Below are 21,482 nucleotides of genomic sequence, written 5' to 3' on the forward strand. Positions count from 1 at the left end.
AATCTCCATGGTTCATTCCCTGATTTCACTGCACAGAATATCCTCTGGTTCTTATCTCCTTACAGCTGCTGATTGGATTTAATTCACATGTTCTTCTCCATTTGGATGTTCTCCCTCTAGTGTTTCTTCTAATTTCACTGGTTGCATTCAGTCACCTACTCAAATTTCACAAATTTTCAGGATTTTCACTGTTTTTGTGGCAGGGTGGGTGACAAAAGCCATGTCTACTGTGGTTTTGTAGCTGCAAGACCTCCTTTTCCTTTGGAACACTTCTATCCACCAAATATAAAATATCTAGTATCAATAAAATCTGATTTTATAGATGCTAAAAAATTACTGTTCTCACTAAAGTTGGAGCTCAAATTAATTTAAAAAAAATAATATTCCAAACCATAAAAAGACTCTATTCACCTTAGTTAGGCATGCAGAAATTATAACAAGTAATTTACGCTTGCTTTTAAAAATTTGCTTCTTAATTACTGTCTGCTTTAAGGTTATACCTTAGGTAAACTGTAAAACTTAACCTTTTCCTAGCTTTTAATCTTGTTGTAAAGGTTAGGAAGAACTATAAATGTGGAATATTTGCATCTTGGAATTGTGGAATTATTTACATCTTCAAATATAATCACTAGCATGAAATAATAAACTAAGCAAAAATATAATAAGTAACTGTTATGTCATACTAACTGTCTTTACTCGTTGCAGGGGGGTTGGACTAGATACTTTTAAAGGTCCCTTCCAAGCCGGATTATCCTATGATTCTTTGAACTGTGGGATAGATACAGTTTAAATGTTTTGGTCAAGGTCTTTCATAGAAATAAGAAATGCTTGATTTTTTTCTTTATACCACAAGTGAAAACTGTTATTTCTTGTGTTAGATTCATATATTTGTCACTTAACTTGAGGGTATTTTCAAGTAGGCTGGTTTGAGGAAGTTAGGGATGGGGGATTACATTTTCACAGCTAAACCTGTCATGAATTTTAGTAACAGTGACCATGACTATAACCACATGATAAAATTAAACGTACAGACAACTGTCTAGGGACTTTCAACTGTACATTCCCAGGGGTTTAAAGTTCATGTTAATGAACTGTTGCAGATATGTGCTCTGGACTATCTGAAGCAGATGAAAATTTATGCCTAAAAGAAATAGCTCAAAAATAATTTATCTATCCACAATAACTTTTACCATAGTAATGATGGCTGACTGAGAATAAATTACAAGTGAAAAAGTGTATTTAAGTTTCTGCATGGTCCTTTTAGAAGGTACTCTGATATGCTGAAACTATTTCTAGAAGAGAAATTAACCAATTGTCCTGTTTTGAGGTGAAACAGAACCAATTTTCTTTTCAGTAATTTTACTTTTCAGCTAATCCTCTTCTTACTGGCTAACTTGCTGAAATTAATGGCATATTTTTCAGATGGTGTCTGCTTCTAGCAGATAAGATCTGATATTTATAGTGAATACCAAGGAATGGAATGCAGAGGGGCTCTTATTGCTATACTTATTGCTATAGCAACCAAGGTCAGCTAACTTGTGATGTATCGAGTTGGAGGGCCAGAGGCGGAAGAGCGTAGAGGGGTCACACCTGTGGGGAGGAGCGGACAGGACAGGTCTGTCCAAAACTGACCAACAGGGTATTCCATCCCATCTGCCTTATGCTCAGTATTAAAGCTGAGGGATCAAAGGGTCAACCCTCTTTCTTCAATGGCTGCATCTGAGGAGGACTCTGTCTGTTCATCTGCGTATAATCCCAATCTGTGCATTCCTTAATCCAGATCTGGAATCCAGCTCCCGTCCGTCACCGAGTACAGTCTGGGACTTTCCCAGTGCCTGCCGGTGATGTGATTGTCATCCTGGGAGCTTGATACTAGTTTTGTATATATTGTATGTATTTCATTATTTTCTTTTCTGATGTTATTATCTTTCATCACTAATATTTCATTAAAGTAGTTTTAGTTTTCTTTTCAATCCATAAATCTCTCTCTGTATCTCATTCTTCTCTCCCTTAGGAGAGAAGTTAAAGAGAGCGTCTGTTGTTCATTTTAGTAGCCAGCCCAGCCCAAACCACAATACCAATAAATATATTCTGATTTAAAATTAATATTAAAAGAGACTCTGCACACTGAGGGCCTTTAAGCATAATAGTGGTTAGGTTAGGTTTGGAGGGTGTTTAATTAGCAAGCCAAAAATCTTCTGTACAGCAAGAAAAAGCAGAGGTAACAATGCAAATTAGCGTATATCCAATGTATGCTCCAAAATACTAGAAATTAAGTGCATTTTGTACAACGAAGTCAGTAAGAACATAAGAAAGAGCTGCAGTCAGACCATCTGGACTATGAGGTATTTCTGGCAGTGGTAAGTCACAAATGCTTAGGAGGAGACTTGCACAGTAGGAGAAAGGTGGTGTAGCAGTCCCTTGCTTTGCCTGCCCAGCTCCCGACAGTCTGAACCTTAGGGAGTCCCCTGACCTGCAGGTGTTTCCAGCTTCTTGTTTAATAGTTCCTGAATGACCTTTCTTCCGTTGCTTTTCCAACACTCCATGGACACATGTAACACAGGCTGATCAAGTAATATACATATTTGGGGTTTTTTTGTTTTGAAGGGTTTACCTAGTAATCACGTTGGTTGACTCTAAATTCTTGGGTTATGAAAAGTAGCAAATTACTATTCCATACTCATTCACTTCTCTTGGCTAATCACAACTTTATAGACTGCTGTAATGGCTGTTCTTCATGGTCCACTTTCTGATTTGTGATATCTCTTTTTGTATGGAAGCCTTCAATAGATCTCTTACAATTCTTACCCTCCTTCTTCCTGTGATTTTTTAATGTGTATGTGTATATATATATATATATAGTTTGAAATGAAATGACCAGAACTCTGCTCAGAATTTATGATGTGGGTGTGCTATGCTGTATACTACCAGTTTCTTCTGGTTTGTTTTCTATTTCTTTCCTAATAATTCATTATGTTCTGTTTGAGGTTTGAGCAGACATTTTCACAGAAACATATACAGTGGTTCCAGTTTTTCTTGAGCAGCAGCAGCAGCTAACTTGCAGCCCCTTACTGGACTTCTGAACTTGGGGAGGGAGGGTTCCTATTTGAAATGTTTGGTATTTATCAAAATTCAATTCCACCTGCTGTTGTATTGTCTAGTGCATCAGTACCCTGAAGTCCTTCTACATCTCCTCACAATTTTTACTTCAGTACTTCAGTAATGATGTACTTTCAGCAAATTTTGTTATATCATCAGTCACGCCCTTCTGTAGATAATTTAGGATGATACTGAACAGTTCAGGATCTACTAAACACAGCTACAGTGGTTACCCCATCAGTGCAATAACTGATCTACTGTGTCTGACCTTTGTTCCTGTCTTTCTACAAATTGCTTTTTCCCTGACTTTCTATCCCAGATCTGCTTAATTCCTTTAGAAAACGTTTGGGGGAATCATGCCAAGAGCCCCCTGGAAATCCAAAGTAATACGTTAACCTGATTTTCATGACTTTATATGTTCACTAGTTCCACATAGGAACACTCAGAGTTGTGAGACATTGCATCCACCAATAAAAGGTGTGCCGAGTCTTCCGTTTCTGTAACATGTAACTTTATTTTTGCTAATTCTATGCTTTATTATAGTTCCTATCATGTTGTCTGTATGGCCATCTGTTCTATTCATCTTTTTTTTCCCCAGATTTCCCCTGGATGTCTTCCTAAAACCAGAAAACACATTTTCCAGCTTTTTTTCCTTTAGTACTGAGGGTGATTTAAATGATAAATTGCACACTACAGCGAACAGTTCAGCAATTTAGTATTTGACTTGCCTTAAAACACAGAGTGACCATTATGTTGACCTAGCTAGATGCTTTTGTTCATTTTATCAATTTCTTCTAAAGCCTTAGATAGTTTTTGCTGCTGCTGTTGTCATCAGTGCTGTCTCTTCCTTCTACTTTTAGATTCTGCCACTAGGGAAGAAATAGGTCATTCACAGAGATCTCTTCTCTTTTTGTGGAAAAGAAAAAGCCCTTATGAAAGGTTTTTCATTGAGCTGTTTTTGCTTGTTAGTGTCTGTCAGTATTTCTACATTTTTAATAGCAGAGTTTATCTGGCTGAAGTGACAGTTCTCTGCGATTATCTGTGTAATCCTGTGCAAGGGGGAGAAGTGGGCATGTGGGGCGGGGTATGACAATAGGAACATGTGATTCAGACTATAAAAATGGCATAAAACAGAGTTTTGCAACATCTGCAAAGTTTACTCTCATCTTTCATTTTGATGTGGGCAGCACAGTATATTTTACTTGCCAGTCAAAGAATGAATTATAAATAACGGATGAAGAGAACTCTCTAAAAGTGATCCTGTTTGTAATAACTACCTTGTATTTTGTATATATGCATCCCCGATAACTGTATCTGATCACAGGGAGAGTTGTATTCCTATGTTATTCTCTGGAAAGCTACCTCCACACACTCTTTGTTGTTACCTTGCCTGAGCTTTGATGGTATTTTTCCCTGATGTGTGTCTCAATGGCACCAATTTACTTATAAAGCTCTTACCTCCTGCTGGACTTTAAAAGCACAGCATTCTTCCCATTGAAAGAAATACATTGTTTTCAGCATTTTATGCTCTCAGTTTGCTGGAGGTATGAAAATTGTTATAAAGAGGATTGTATTCTCCTTTACTGTGTTGAGTACAGTGAAAGAGGCAGTTATTTTTCTAGCTGCTGCTGCTGTATGTTCTTTGTATTATCTGAACTGCCTGGTCATAAGTGGGTGTTCTGTGATTATGATAGCAATGCATGACAATGATACAAAATTAATGGTTGATGTAGTAGCAATTGATATCAAAACAGACTTAGAAACTAAAAAAGTGTCATGATTCATCTTAACCAGCAGTAATCATAGCAGTGAGTTTAGTGCTACCTACTGCTTAACCTTACCCAACTTCAGAAACTCCACATTAGCTGACATCCCTCTGATTCAACAATATTCTCTTCTGTAGATCCTTCAGGAACAAATATTTTGTGCACTGAAAAAACCTGTGATTTTTGCTGGCCACAAATCCAAGTGGTGCATGAACCGCACCAGCTACGTGCCCTGGATCTGCCAAGCCTTAAACAAAGGGTCTCCTCTTTGAAACCCCACCCCAGACACAGACCTGGCTGTGGTAGTGTCTGTTGGTCATATGCTTGGAGTGTGCTATTGTGGCTGCTCCTGTGCCTGTGATGTCCAAACACAGCTGACTGAGGGGGCAGTTAGCAGGTAGCTGGCTGTGCCTTGCCTGGAGTGTGACAAAGAAAGGGAGAAGCAGTGACACTGTGCTGTGAGCAGGGAAACATGTTATCATACAAGGCACTGGCTGACACTTGCTTGTACAAGTTCTTGGGTGTCATGTGCCATGGAGAATGTATCACATAATTCTCCACTGAACATTTGCGCCCTGAACAATTTGATCACACATCTGCAGACCCAGCCACTGGAGGAGAAGAAAGTAGGAAGATCTGGTGTACTAACAGCAAGTGCGAAGCAGTATACAAGAAAACCTGAAACAATAGCATAATATCTCTACTATTAAGTAGATGTAATCTATGTCGAATATCTTGGGTGTTCTACAGATGCTTGAAATTGTGCAATAAGATTTCATCTGAGAGACTTTTCAAAAGTATGGTATTTGCAGTAATGGGGTTTTTTGTAAATATCTTTTTATTTTGTCTTTAGCAGGTTTGCTCAAAAGGGTGCACATATGACTGTATATGTTAGCACAGAGTGTCATACTGGAGGGAGGAATGAGTGAAGTGTCTTGTGAAGACAAGTTCAGACTGTCATTAGGGGAAACAAGACACACAGTTTTTGATTTTCTGTATTTTGCCCTGAAGAAGTATGGGAATCAAAGCTCAAACTAAAAAGTTGCCATTTGAGAGGAAGTGCCATTGGGAAAAATGGGAAACCCATACTTCAGAGGAGTCTGGATTTCATCCTTCTATCATTTCAATTTAAAGAGAGAAAAGACATCAGTAATAAAATAGAAAAAACTCTGTGATTTCTGCAAAACTGAAAATAGAAAAAATCGAGAGTAGTACTTGTGAAATTATAAGAAATGTTTTATAAATGCTGACTTGGGTTGGTGGGTACAGAGCTAAATTCCCCCATTGGAGGGCCTGATTGCTGGTGTGATATTTGTAGGCAATTTAAAAAATTGAGGAGAGAGATGACAGTGAAACTAAAGGCAATTTTAAACGCAATCAGGCCTCTTTTTATCGCCGCGTGCTGAATGAACTTTTTATTTGGTGACCAAATTGTGCCGTGTTCTGTTTTCCCTGGTAGTTAAGTCTACCCAATAGTTGCAGCTTGATTGGATTTCTTCCACCCTGTGTAGCTCCACATTTCCAGTATGCCAAACAGACACACCAAGCAAATATTTCAGAGGTGAAGTTATAGCACAGCTCAATGCCAGCACCTCATTCCCCATTTGTCTGTCTCATGAGACCTCAAGTTGCAACTCCCTTTTTTTTTTTTTTGTTGTCAACACAAAAACTATGGTGCTCACCTCACGTCATTACATTTTGAGGTCTCAGGGGTCTGTCTTTCAAGATACAATTTTATTAAGAGAATAAAAGCCAAGCTTTAGTAGGAGGTAGCAACAGCTAGTGTGTGAATCAGCTGAAATCCAGTGGGAAACCATCATATAAAAAATTTAACAGACAATACTTAAAAAGTTTTCAAGAGGAAGGTCTGTGTATTGCTAACAGTTAAATGCAACTTCTCTTTCAAGGACTAACTTCTTTTTTTCTTCCTTTTGATAACTCCTTTCTTCTTTTTCTTTTTCTTTCTCTTTTTTTTTTCTTCTGTGAGTGAAGAAGGGCCTTTTTGTTTGTTTGTTTGTTTGCTTTTTTCTGTCAAGAAGCTATAGGTCAGCTTCCCTTTTCGTTCAGTCTTTCAAAGTGGCATGACTTCTGTTGACCTTGTCCGGATAAAATCTTTCCAGGGTTATGTCACACATTTAGCTCAGTCCCAATTCACCCACATCCTGTGAGCACATAAGGCGAGACTGATAGGGTGTCCCTGGTTTGCTGGATGTTTTTGTGAACAAAGTAGTCAATGTTTCAGATATACATCATGGTCTCTAGATGTGGGATGTGTATAGAAGTGACACTGTATGTTATAGATCAGCTCAGAGTGTAAGGGTGGACATTACCGTTCCTTGGGCAGATGAGGATTCATGGCACATCTCTGATAGGTTTTCCCCCTTACCTGCTGGGCGATATTCCTACCAATGCCTCTGGCCCGCTGGTGGCATCAGCAGCCATTGTCTAGCACAGGACAATCAAAATCCTACCTATTTAGGTAAGTTGCTATGGTGATAGATGACTTGGTTTGTGATAGGTTTCTTGGAATCAAGCATGAATCTCATTTTAACTGTGTTTGGATAAATAGCACCTCTTCCTTCACCGACTGTTTTGCCTTCCCTGAAATGACTCTCACTGAGTGCCACTTCCTTTGCAAATTCCATCCTTCAGATGGGACAAAAGAAGAGGTTTATAGTGATGTTGGTGTTCAAGAACCTTTCTAGCTGTTTTATTTTCCCCTCTTTAAATGCCACAGTCAGGCCCAGAGAATGAGTCTCTCCTACGCTTTGTGTGAGCTTGAGAAGCAGGTTGTATTTTATTACTTTAACTTAAAGTTAATCCTTTGCAGCTTGTGTTCACACTGGCAATGAAATGACAGCAGGAGTGAGGTGAGAGTAAGTGATAATGTCTTGGCATTCGACACTTAAAATGAATGTGTGCTTGTGAAGTTCTGACTCATTAATACTTTTTCCAGGCAGCTGTGTGTCTTAGCAGTGCACTTCAGCACTGTGATGGATTTTAGATTAAAAAAATAACCCAGAATAACAAACAATTTATTGTTTGATGGAAAGGGAGGTTTTCATTTGTTTGACATTTTTGTATCAAAAAGTGAATGAAAAAATTACAAGTTTGGGTTTTACACTGTCACTTACATCATATAGCAATCTTAAGGACACAGAACATCCCAAACTGTGTTCCTTGTAGGAAATCTGTCTTCAGGACAGAGCTGTACAGATCATAAACCAGACTCTGAACAGTGCCATATTACAGTAGAGCAGGGTTGGGAAAACACCCTGTTTTCCTTTCCTCAGTCCCTCAGAGATTACTGCAAGCCACTTCAGATGTTGCGAGACTAACTATAATAATATGATACTATAAAGCATTTTATGGAATTCAGAGGAAAGATAGATATAGAGACCACATCACCTAAAGCCCTGAGATGCGTAAGAAAATGTGGAATCCACTCTTATCACTGGAAACATATCCTTTAAGGGGTTTTAAGGCACAGAAACATGTTTATTCCAAAGAAAATCAAGGAACATCCATTCTTTTTAGTCCCCTCCTGTGGATGTTATCAGAAGAAACAACTTGTTCCACTGATACTACCATACCCTGCAATTTAAGATGAACGAACTATCATCAATCCATACAATAGCTATTACAGTAAGGAGAAAACTGTGCTATGTTTAAAAAGAAAATAAAATGAAAACTCAACAACCAGGGTGGATTTTTTTATTCTTTAGATTTCATTGGGTCTTCATTGTCCCAAAGCATTGAAAATGTCTGACTCTCTTGTATAACAAAGTATATTAAATGTGACTAGCATTTAATCCATCAAGATCACTCTCCTTATAATGGTACAGCAGATGGCTGGGCAATATTACTTCTCAGAAAAATGATTGCTAATCAACCTATATACATGTGTTGTTCACTTCACCCACTCAGCTAAATAAAGGTCAACAGCAGAGCAAACCATGGAATTTTAAGCTTTTTCTGAGCTTTTAGCCCAGCAATAGCATACACATTACGGATCAAAACTACACCCACAGCAACATTTTGAATTTATATAAAATATTTCATATTTTGTTGAAATGCACCAGGCTCATAAAGACGTATTTCTGTCTTTCACCTGAGGTGTTTCTCTTCCATTAGCTGTTATAACTTGCAACTCCTGCAGCATGCTGTCCTTTTTTTAGCTATAAAAAATTAAAGCAGTGGTTTGAGTAAATTTGTTTCTTGCATATACTCTTCCACTTTTCAGCAGTATCACTGCTAGGAAGTATTCTTACAACCTCAGTTCAGATAATTGATGTCTCCAAAACAAGCAGTCAAGACCAGAGGAAGCTGAAGTCTACTCTGTTCTACCAGTTACACCTCCATGAGCTTTGTGTCCCTCCGATTTTTTGCTTGATGTCTCTAACTGCAGTTTTTATTCATTGTATATCAGTCGACTGCGATTTGAATTATGCTTTCTCAGGGAAGCTATCTGGGTGTAACTGAGAATGTAGTTTATATTGTGTATTCTTACACACAGTGACTGAAGATTGAGAAATAATATCACATTTCTGTGTGTGTCTGTGTACACTTGCTGTCCAAAAATACAGATTTTCTTGCTTTTAGTCCATATCCTTCCATTTTGTAGAATTTGTATTCTGAATACATATAAACATTACTCTTTTTACCTGGGAACCTTTATGTTTAAAATTATTTTTAATCTTTTTTTTTTTTTTTAACTAATGCACTTCATAGAAGTTTTTGATGTTCCTAATCTCCATCTGCCATTCTTCCAGATGAAAGGGGCTTATTTAAGTGAAAATCCCCTAACTTCACATGCAGGAATAGCTGGGGAATTCAGAAGCTGTCTGAACTGAACTTCTAGGCATTTAGGCATGTAGGACTAGCCTGCTGCTGGCTACATTTTCCTTTTCAAACTCATGGGTTTGTTTCCTAAACCCTACTGTTCTACTTTTTGGCTTCTTACAGTATTTATTTTTCAGTCTGATTTTAGCAAATTGAGATGTAGATCAAAGTGTTGCCTCTGCTGTGTCTGTAATACACTGGACAACTTCTTGCTTGGAGATTAGAAACCTCCTGAGAGCTGAGTTTCCTTTCTGTGAAGAAGTTCTACTGCTGCTGTGCAGAGAACACCAGTGTTAGTCCCCTGCCAGTCTGGTGTGAGGAAGGGTTACAGATTTCTGGTCATTATTAATTAGTTACGATTTTGTGGACGTTCTTCACCTGTTCGAGCCATATTTGATTTATAGGTTACTCTGTCTCTCTGCAAAGATTATTGATAATGCTTTGATTATGCAGTTGCCCCATTGTCAGATTATATCAGTGGAGAAGGTGTTAAGACTTTCAAGCGAATGTCTTTAGTCTTATGCCACGTGCATTTTTTTCCTTTTCTTTGGGTTTTTTTTTTTCTTTTAATAAAGAAGATACTGCTCACATTCCCAAGTGTGAGCTATAGTGGATCTTCGTTTGTTATTAAAAAAGTATATTTGTGCATTTATATTTATGCAATGCTGGAATGAGCTGCTGGATTGATAGCCATAAAAAATGAAAATTAATTGTCTATTAGCTGAAGGAAAAAAGAAGCAATGTGACAAGTTTATGTGTCCCTATTAACTCTTAATGGCTAAAGGGAAAGAGAGATACCTTAACATTGAGATTCATCCTAGCTGAATAAGATTGCTTGAGGTGAGCCTAAAACCAGCTTAATCTCCATACGTAACCGAAGAAGAGATAGTGGGAATAATTCAGATCTTGAGTAACCTTAATTGGCTTCTGGAGAAGGCCAAGTAGTTCTCTTAATTTTTTACCTAGAGAACTAGCAGTGACTATATGCTTGCATATATGACTCAGTGGTCAGCAAGAGAAATAATAAGCTCTTACTCCTTGCCAGGATTATAGGCTGTTCTGGCAGGAGCTTGCAAATAATTTCTTCTCCAGTTGTCTCCATCCCTGTTTTCTGCTCCTTTCTGTTCACTTAGAGTCACAGAGTTGTAATATAATTCAGGTTGAGAGGGATCACAGGAGCACTCCAGTTCAACCCCTTGCCCAAAGCAGGGTCGACTGTAAGGTCAAACATGTTGCCCAGGACTTTTTGTTCACATCTTGAAACCCTCCAAGGATGCAGACTGCACAGCCTCTCTGGGCAGCCTTTTCTGCTGCTTGGCTGGTCAGAGTCATACCTGGTTTAGTTTATTACCATTGTCTCTTGTTTAGTTAGTTAGTTATTATTGCCATGCAACTCCACAAAGATCTTAGCTCTGTCATTTGGTAATCTCCTTTTAGGCATTGGAAGGGTGCTGCTAGGCACCCCTGAAACCTTCTCTTTTTCATCCTAAGCAAGACCAGCTCCCCCAGCTGCTCCTCACAGGGGAAGTGCTCCAGGCCCAACCATCCTGGTGGCCCTCCACTGGACACACTCAAGTTTGTTAATGTCTGTCTTGTATTGAGGTAGACGTATTGTTCCCAACTGGACATAGTAGTCCAGATGTGGTCTAAAGATTGCTGGGTAAGGGGGAATAATGTGAACTCCTTGTGCTTTTGAAAAATACTATAATTCAGAATTCAGGAAGAACATGAAACAAATCTGGAGCCTATTTAGTTTCTGCTAAATCTGAAGAGAATGCACTCTCATCTGCATCAGGCAAGCCCTGTAACCCTTGTCTAAGAAATCCTTTCTCTAAAAAATGTCAGCACATTCCTCCATTTGCGTTTCTCTCAACCCACAAAGATACATAATACCTGCAAAAATAAAGTTTTTTGAATTGGCAATAAGTTGCAGTATGAAAAACAAAGAAAAGCTTAACAAAATTAAAAGGTAGATGAAATGAACTGAAATGAACCAAAAGAAAAGAACCTCAGGAGCTAACTCACTACAGAAAGTGTTGATTCAAAATTTCCGATCCAAGGGATAATAGAATTTAGTGGCTTGAAATAAATGAGTAGCAACAATATATGGACTTATATTAATTAAGATGAAGTTCAGATGGGGATTTGCAGACCTCTCAAGCACCAGAAGAGAAACAACTGCCTTCCTTCTGTTAGAGAGATTTCTTGAAGGCTTGCGACTGGGAGAAGGCTTATTAACAGTATTGTAACATTTTATAGCAAGCCAGAGAGCTCACTGCTGGAGAGGGTATGTTGGATTTTCTTAAATAATGGCTCTGCTGGATGGGAAGAGACGAGCTTGCTAAACACAGATGTCACAAGGATTATCGTGTATCAAATAAACCCTAGTAGGGTTATGTGCTCTCAGTTAAGTACTGTCCAAATCCCCCTTCTTGCTCCTTTCACATGCCTGCTGGCTTTGGGTTAGCTTAAAAATGTCCCATCCCACATCCTATCTCCTATACCAATGGATGTCTCCAAGTGAGCAAAAGGGTGAAAGAGGGAATTTTCTGGGATGCTGATGAAGTACGGGTGAATAAATAAACCTATGTTTCCTTCTCATATCCAAAGTAATAATGGGTGAAGCATAAGTGAATCCCTCTTTCTGTGATTGTTAGCAAGAACACAGATATCAGGACTCACATTTCTCTCTGCACGATGATGCTGTGACTGCTGGTCAGATCATAGAATCATAGAATCATAGAATCATAGGGTTGGAAGGGACCTCTGGAGATCATCTAGTCCAACCCCCCTGCAGAGCAGGGTCACCTAGAGCAGGTTGCACAGGAACGCGTCCAGGCGGGCTTTGAATGTCTCCAGAGTTGGAGACTCCACCACCTAAAAAAGGAAATTTTTAATGTAATAGCAGAAGTTGTTGTGCCGTTATTTTAGGGATATGTACTGGAGTTGCAAGGTCGGTAAAGAAATATGGTAAAGAGACTAAATACTGCAACAAGAGCATGACTCTAACTAATGCTGTTCGCTTCCTACAAGATTGTGTTCTTGTCAGCCAAATAATGACAATACTGAGCGAGAGACTTCAGGGACTGGTACTGGACAGTGATTCACTGAAAATACAGAGCACATATAAACTTAGCTGTTACATATTATGGGTTTTTTCATTAAAGTGAATTGAAATTATCCTGTTTGTGTCCAGTTCTGGACTCCTCACTACAAGAGAGACATGCACACACTGGGGAGAGTCCAACAGAGAGCCATGAAGATGATGAAGGGCCTGGAGCATCTCTCCTGTGAGAAAAGATGCTATTCAGTCTGGAGAAGAGAAGGCTCAGGGGGAATCTCATCTATGTGTATAAATAACTGGTGGGAGGGTGTAAAGAAGGTGGAGCCAGGCTCTTTTCAGTGGTGCCCGGTTACAGGACAAGAAGCAATGGGCACAAACTGAAATATAGTGGGTTCCCTCTGAACACTGGGAAACTTTTTTTACTGTGAGGGTGACCAAGCACTGGCACAGGTTGCCCAGAGAGGTTGTGGAGTCTCTATCCTTGGAGATATTCAAAAGCTGTCTGAACATGGTTCTGGGCAACTGGCTCTAGGTGGCCCTGCCTGAGCAAAGGGGTTGGATCAGATGACCGCCAGTGGTCCCTTCCAACCTCAACCAACCTGTGATTCTGTGATCCTTTGTTATTTTCCTAGTAATGAGAAACTTTTAAGGAAATCTCTATCCTTTACTGTAGTTCTGATAAAGCTAGTGAGGAAAATATCATGCAATTGGAATCAACTACTTTAACATCATGTAATCTGAAACTGTTCTGAAGAGGAAAAGCAGGCTGCACCATCAGGATAAAAATGATAGCTGTTTTCAGCTTCAAAACAAGTGAGTAAAGATTGTGGTAGCTGCCTGCTAATGCTGATGTAAGTAGTGGAACTGCAGCTACAAATGGGACATCTAATAGCCATTTGTTAAGGAGAGTAAAGGGTTTTTTTTAGTTGCATCATTATATTGCATAGAAAAAGACAGCACTTTCATGATGGCAGGACCTTGACTGAGAGTCAAGTGGTTATCTGCAGAAGTTAGGGTGAATCTGAGCAAGAAAACTAAATTGCTGAAAAGAAGTTATTTGATTTTTTTTAATTTATCTTTCTTTTGTTCTTCAAACAGTGGAAGCTCTACATTTGGGAACACTGATGGCAGCACATGGCTATTTCTTTCCAATCTCAGACCATGTTCTAACGCTAAAGGATGATGGCACCTTTTATCGATTCCAGGTACGTATTTTCAATATGTTCTTGGTTTACACAAATGGAGACTTATATTAAAGGACTTACACAAAGGTTCACAGCAGATTTTAACCATACTTTGTCTCTTATGTAACCTAATACATGGTGTCAGTTCCCCTTAAAGTAAAAAAGTAGTAGAAGGATTTTATTTAGAAATTAAGTCAGTAAAGTGTTAAGATGATAGTGACCATGTTGATCCCTGGAAAAAGTGTGATAATGTTAAGTGTGGAAGTACGTCTCATGAAATAAATTAATCTAGTATTTGGAAATATAGTAAAGGAAATTCTCTTACTAACTCTTATTCCTAATATAGTCTTAATTTGGAAATTAAGGTATTTTAGTAATTAAGCCTATAGCAGAAATCTGATAAAAAATGGAGGGTAATATTTATATTTTCCTTATATGAGGAATTCCTTATTGGTAACAGAGTAGTATTGAAGTAGTGTGTATTCTTGAAACAAGTGCAGTCATATTTCTGCATTGTTCTGTCAGTTCCATTACATACAACAAACATGCAGATGCTGCAGAACAAGCTGGAAGGATATATATGTATGTATATGTATACCTATACCTACATGTATATTATTCAGACACCTACATAGTTGTATTTTATTATAGCAGATTTCAAACTAAGGGCTTGGCAGCAGGAGTGTTGCTTTTCTAATAATGAATAGCAGGCTAGAAATTTGCAGAGCAATACCACCTATGACTTGAAACAAATATGATTGTGCAGTATCTGATTATATATTCTAGAGGAGGAATTAACTTTGCTTGCCATGTGCCACCTTTGACAATGGTGGTTATCTTCTGTATTGCTCTTCCTACTTAGTGGTCTTCCTGGTAGGTATCACCAGCAACTGCTCCAAGATCTTCCCTAGATATTTGTTGCTTTGAAAAGATATGACAATTATCACTATGAAATTGATGATATGAATACCATAGTTTGGTAATCCTGCTCTATTAGTTCTAGCTGTGTTAAATAATCACAGAAAAATAATATCTGGTAGAACAATATCTGTTGTCTTGAAGGATATTTAAGCCTAAGCTTTGTCTTAAACATTGTTTAAATAAGAAGCCATGAAGAATAAAATAAAACTGAGATTGTGGTATTTAAAATGCAGAAGAAAACTGTAATACATTGGAGACCGATCGTAGTCTCAAACATTGTGTTAGATTAATTGCTGTATTATACTTTCATCAATATTTTGGCTTCAGTTCTGTAGACACACATAAGGGAAGAGAAACATTCATAGTATTTGGTCTAAACCAAAATCTTAGAGTGAATATAATTAAATATGTACAGTACAGTCTGGCAAGAGAGAATTATTATAATTAAGAGAATTATTATTGCATATATGCACACAATATTATCATATATTCATATGTAGATCCTGTGGGTCATACAGTGCAAAAAGCCTGTCCTTCAGCAGGATGGTAAGTTGCATGAGCAGTCACTTCAAGCCTCCTCCCTTAGATCCACAGTTACCTTTGATCCTGGATAGAGGATTTGAAGGAAAAGGTTTCCTTCTCATGGTGCTTCATCCTCCTCAGTGTTCAGTATAGAGAAGAGAGGGATGGCACATGGGTGAAGGAGCTTACTGCTGAGGGAAAGGCACTGATGTTGTTATGAGGTAAGTGAGAAGTGGGAAGAAATCACAGAGTGGTTTAGGCTCCAGTTCTTGGCTTGTCTCTGCCAAGAAAGCAGTGGCCAGAAGGACAAAATATCCGAGGACTTCACTTTGCAGAGAATAGGACTTATTATAGGAGTGCTGGTCATTGAATTCTGCACATCTGCTGGCCTGCTGCTATCTCAAACATGGGAAATGAGCACCTCTGCTAGAATGATAATTCAACTGAAGGAAAATATAGATTAGAATTAGCTGCACCGTGAACAATTGAGAGTACTGCAGCTACCTTGCCATGGGCTTTTCTCAAAGAGGTCTGGAGTCTACATGTTTGGACATGAAGCTTCAGTGAGCGGTAAACTGTAAAATGGTATCGATTGATTTACATAAGTTAACAATTTGGCACCTATTTGACATGTGCATATGAAATAAGATAATTTCCTCAAGTGTTGCTCAGTATATATCTGCAGTATTCTGTTTGCTGCTCTGTGGTACCTTTTGTTTTGCTATTCCTGTGCTAGCAATGTTAGAACAATGCAATTTTTGCTGATAATGTACAGCATGAGAAAAAATTCATAGTGGTGTCATACTGTTAACTGGAGTTGTACCAGCAGAATTTATGTCATTACAATTCCACATTCCCCACCAAAATAAGGCTAATATAAAATCTGTTACTGAAGCTGTTAAATTGGAAGATGAGAAAAGTTTGACTGTAAAAGTGTGAGTTTTGCACTAGAATAGTTGTTCAGGTGCTTTGGAAATAGGACACCCTGAGTACTGGACAGGATTCACAAATTTCTGGATATTTTAATAGAAGGAGAAAACTGTGCACAGGCCAGCACTGAAAAGTTCAGAAGCCAACCCTGCAGAGAAATCTCTGTCTGCAATCCAAAAACCTGATCTCTCAAAAACAGGCTAGCTACAGTAATCTCCATGCACTTCATTCTTTGTTTTCCAAAGGGTGACACATTCCCTCCTGACAGTAAAATTACTTCCAGTTTGTTTTAAACAACCTTCTGTTGTATAGAAATAGCTAAAAGCAGTGGAGATTGTGCTTCATTTGTGCAAATGCCCTTTTAAAGGCAAAATTATGCTTTTTCATTTACTACTCTTGCCATCGGGAGGGCTGTAAAATTGTAGTTGTATCTGCTTTTTTAAATAACGTGGCCTTAGAAATAAAAAAATCATTCCAGATCATTCTTTGACCTACTCAGATGTAATTAGGTTAGTTTCTGTGATAACAATTTAATTCAAAGGGGATGGATCTAAATATTAATTGCCTTACTCAGAGAGAGGACATTTCTTAGTAGTCTCAAGAAGGCAAAGCAGAAAATTCAGGTTTGGTGATACTTTCTGAATGATCCTGACCAGTTGCATTGCCTTTTCCTAGTAATTTAAGCCTGGAACGCAACAAGGAGCTGAATACCTGCTAACTGCCCTCCTCCACCTGAGAGCAAATAGGTGTGAGGGGCCCAAATAAGAAAAGCAACATGCACCTTAGAGGCCAGATCTTCCTAGAGCCAGGCATTGCTCACTGAGACCTTTCATCTGTGTCCACGTGAGTGATAATAGGTCTGTTCTAGTGAGGAATGCCCAACTTGTCCTCTCAGCTGCTAAACTTCTATAACAGACTCCCAGGGAAAGATCCGTTGATTTCTTCTGCAAGTTACACGTGCGTACAAATGTCTCAATGTTCATAGTGAAAAATAATGTTTCCAAGTATCTTTTGCCTTCAAAAAAACTCCTAGGATACTTGAGGCTAGTGATAATCACCTTCCCATTTTTGATGAGATTCATTTGTGATTTAACATAAATTAATTTTCAGAGATGAAGTTTAGGTTCTGATGATTTTTTGTGACTTTTAAGATGGGAGGCATAAATAGCTGAGAAAAAAGTGAAAATGAGAAGAGTTTCTTGTGAAAACATGAGTCTGGTGAAGATAGTAGCAAAACTCATGGATTTTGGCATGATGATTTCACCTATGATGTCTTCTGCTGTTCTACCACTGGGAGCACTTTCTTGACAAATGCATTTAACATCTCTGGCCTTGTTTCCCCCTACCTAAATTGGGGATAAAAATATATAGCAATCACTGTAAGGATCTTGGAATATATTTGCTGCAAAATAGTGTAGAATGTGAAGTGTTGTGGATCCTTGTGTCTCAGGTGGAATTATATTGCTTCCCGTATCTCTCTGAGTGAGCTCTGCTCGAGTAGCTACCTCGGTTCAGTCCTTGGCCAGCCTCTGGCCATTCTGAATACCGAGGCACTGAACATCACAGCTCTCCAGCCACTGTCCACAGCCTCGCTCATCCCCTTTCCAGGTTAGAAAAGAGGAGTCACAGAGCCAAAATCTTTATTGTTTACAACTTCCTCAACCTCTTTTTTAATAATTCTGAACTAATCATGGAGCACTACTTGTTGGCATTCTTCCTCTATGGGCTTGATAGTGCTAGACCAGCGATCTTACCCTTTTCCTTTACCAAGAGATCATTTGAGTCAACTACAATGAATGTAAAACTGAGTGTGAATTCTGCCATCCATCATGCAAGGTGTTTGAGATTGTATATAACTATTTCTTATCAAAGACTTGATTTCTGCGGTTTATAAAGACTCCCTGCTGCTGTGAGAAGAATAGCAATAACGTGCAAAGGAAAGTTTATGGGTAATTTGAATATTCCTCCCCCACCCCAGTAATTAGATTTTAAAACATTTCATGGAGTGGAGCAGCTTCAGAAGCAACAATTCTTTTCTTATTACTATCAACAAGGGGTAGCTGAAAGATGCTTAATGATTTCCCTCCTCGGTAATACAGTTTAATGCATAGAAATTAATCACGTTTTATAAAAGCTGATGGGCAACACTGATTTTTACAAGTGGCTGTTTCATTAGCTCAGATATTATTATTGATTAATTTTATGGTAAGGCTAAAGCAGATCTATTTGTTTTATCACAGAATTGCTCACGATGCATAGCAGCGGCTGCTGCCAATTTGTTTAGTGCGGAATATGTGCTACATTACAGGATTTTGTTTCATATGACTTTATTAACAGAAGGATTATGGATTTCTGTGGTTAGGTTTACCTAATGTTATTAGTGAACAGTGCAAGACAAACAGTATGCATTTGTACATGTTTTCTGTCAACACCATAAAGATTCTTGTAACAGCCTGTTTTGTTCTGAATGCTTTAATGGCTCTACGATCGCATGTGCAGTGCTAGGTAAGCCTTATTTCTCTAGCTGCTGACTTGTACTGGCTGCTTATTCAAATTACAGATACAATTAAACAAAGTGCCTTAAAAGTGTACTGATAAAATCTGGCAGCATTATTTCTGCCTGGGATGATAAACAGCACTTGACTTTCCCCAAACCGTTCTGCCACCCACCTTCCTTACGGCTATAAGTGGGATGCAATGGCAAAACGACAAATGTTCCCTGTTTAATACTTGCTCATGGCGAACTGCTCCGCATTTCCTTCTGAGGAAAAGTAAAATTCTTAAGTATGGTAATTCCTTTGGGTTTTCTACATTTCACGAAAAAGCCCCCTTGATATTTCGTAATCTTTTCTTTGAATATGTTAGTATTGAGGTAGAACAGGTCATATCACTTCCATAACTCTCCTGGGAAAATCTTCACTTACGTAGGGCTTCTAGATCATGAGCCAAGGCATGTAGGTTGTATAGTGTTTGCGCTGTATGAATACATGATATTGTAAGGGATGTTACAATTCTTCTACAGTGTACTTGGGATATGTGAGTTGTAAGAAATAGTTAAACCAAGCTTTGTTTGCATAGTCCAGGTATAGAAAAGGTCATTTACGTGGGCAGATCTTCCTTGCATTGCTGCGGGAGGTTTTCAGTAGATCAGATGAGAGGAGGCAGATTCCTCCTTTGCACATACTTCCTGTTCTCATCTCTGACCTTATTCCCTGGGACTAGGGATCTTCTTGGCGGATTCTTCTTACTTCCTAATCTTTCCTTGTTGAACAAGGCAAATCATCTTCCCCCAGTCTTCATGGATAACCTCTCTAGCAAATTCCTCTAAGGGATTGTTAAATATCTGGACTGCGAAATTGTGTGGAGACTTTTGAAACAGAAGTGCAAAGATGTAAACTCAGCACATATATTGTAGTCGCGTGTTATGTGATTAAACTATTTGAGATCTGTAACATCTAAGGGACAGAGTAAACTCCAGACTCCATTTGTAAGAAAATCATGGTTTTGGAGTCAAAGATTACAGGGATTTCTGTCTGGGACCTTGTGCAAGCTCAATGTTAACATGCCTGATTGCAGAGGTTGGGACAATAAATCTCTCCACAGGTAGCAGCCCATGAGGCGCTAGGGCTGAGGAGGACACTAGATGGGGGTGGTGGGGAAGCACTCAGAGCGTGCCCCTGAAGAACAGAGACAAGCAAGGTGCACTCAAGGGCCAGCCTGAATGGGGGGGCCTTAGTACACACTTCCCCAAAATCTTAATGTATCTTTCTAAAAACTGAATTGTACTATCATGGGAGCCTTGTGATGAGGTTTTGCCTTAGGTCTTTTCTCAGCCAGGAGTGACCTTACTTGAGATTTACTTTTATTGCTGCAGTTTATCAAGGGGTATTCCACTTAATCCGGTGTGCATGACACATGGTGAGGTAGATTAAGACCAGAACTTTATGACTGTTAATGCCAAGAAATTGGGCAAGAAAATGTGGAATACACCTTGGGTTTTTTCCATACAATCACAACATTGCAAAAATCCTTTAATCAGAAATTGATATTTTTATCATGTTTTCATTTTCAGTGTCTAGGTTTCTTAAAAGTTTTTTCTTGATTTTTTTTTTCACTTTCTTTCTGTTTAAGTCTTAATCCTGTCCCTTACCACTATTTTTTGTGCCTGGTTTTAGGAGAATTTTCCTTGTCTCTGCACCCACCAGTGCCATTTCCTGCTTGGAACGATAGTTATGTACTCTTTGAATACAACTTTGGTCAAAATACATAGTATCTATTGTTTATTTCTCATCTAGTAGGGAATTTATACTGTCAGTGACCTAATGCATTTTTTAAAAAAACAAATTTTAGTAAGCTTTAGCATTTAAAGATTCAGAAATGGATAGTGTATTACAATTGTTCAATCTAAACACTAGATCCAGAAAGATTTGAATACAGAAAATTTCAGCTTTTCGCCTTTCCTGAAAAAGGTAGATCTCCTTACGGTAGTCTTCTGTGGCTCCTCTGCCTTATGTGATTTATTTTTTTTAATTACTGACCGTGTTTCAAAGGTTACTTGAATGAATATTTTTTCCATGTATAACTTGCTGTTCAGTTAACTTGCACCTCTTTAGACATCGTGCAGGTAATCCAATATTTTTGATAACTCTTGACGGTTAGATACTAGATACTATAGGGAGTTAGAGACAGAGGAGAAAGAGAAGTACCAGAGTAAAAATTTCATCATAATATTTACACATGTGTATAACTCACGGTACTGAGGAACCAGGAGTCGTTCTTTAGTTTGGTGAGGCTTTTTTGTTTTCTACAAATAAACACAGTTTATCCACATGAAAACACAATAATTCCTTAAGCGTTTTGTGCTGAATTTCATCAGGCCTCTAACCTGAACTGTCTGACCTCATATAAATATTTCTCTTCCTGGTTTTTTTTTTTTCTTTTCCCCCTGTACTTTGCCCTGTGGTCTTATCTTCGTGTCAAAATTAATTTTGGGCATGTTCACGGAGCTGATTGCAGGCATACTTGAACTTTGTTCCCACTGGGAGCCAACTGGCTGGAGGCCAGCCCCGGCCACATTGCAGCGCTTGAGCTGATGGGCTGGACTTCTCAGCAGGTCCCATTAAATGCATCCGAGCACCACGCAGGCAGGGTCAC

The 21,482-nt window shown here is 38.6% G+C and overlaps 1 protein-coding gene across 18 annotated transcripts in view; it reads left to right on the top strand.

Moving 5' to 3' along the window:
• The window catches only part of RGS7 (regulator of G protein signaling 7), a 261,529-nt gene that overhangs the window by 163,750 nt on the left and 76,297 nt on the right, over positions 1-21,482 (top strand). For all 18 annotated transcript variants that reach the window (XM_074579998.1, XM_074580004.1, XM_074580005.1 and 15 more), the window contains exon 5: positions 13,870-13,976. In XM_074579998.1, coding sequence (XP_074436099.1) covers positions 13,870-13,976 — 107 coding nt within the window. The remainder of the gene's footprint in view (positions 1-13,869; positions 13,977-21,482) is intronic.

This window comes from Larus michahellis, chromosome 3 (genome assembly GCF_964199755.1).
Source record: "Larus michahellis chromosome 3, bLarMic1.1, whole genome shotgun sequence".
NCBI lineage: Eukaryota > Metazoa > Chordata > Aves > Charadriiformes > Laridae > Larus > Larus michahellis.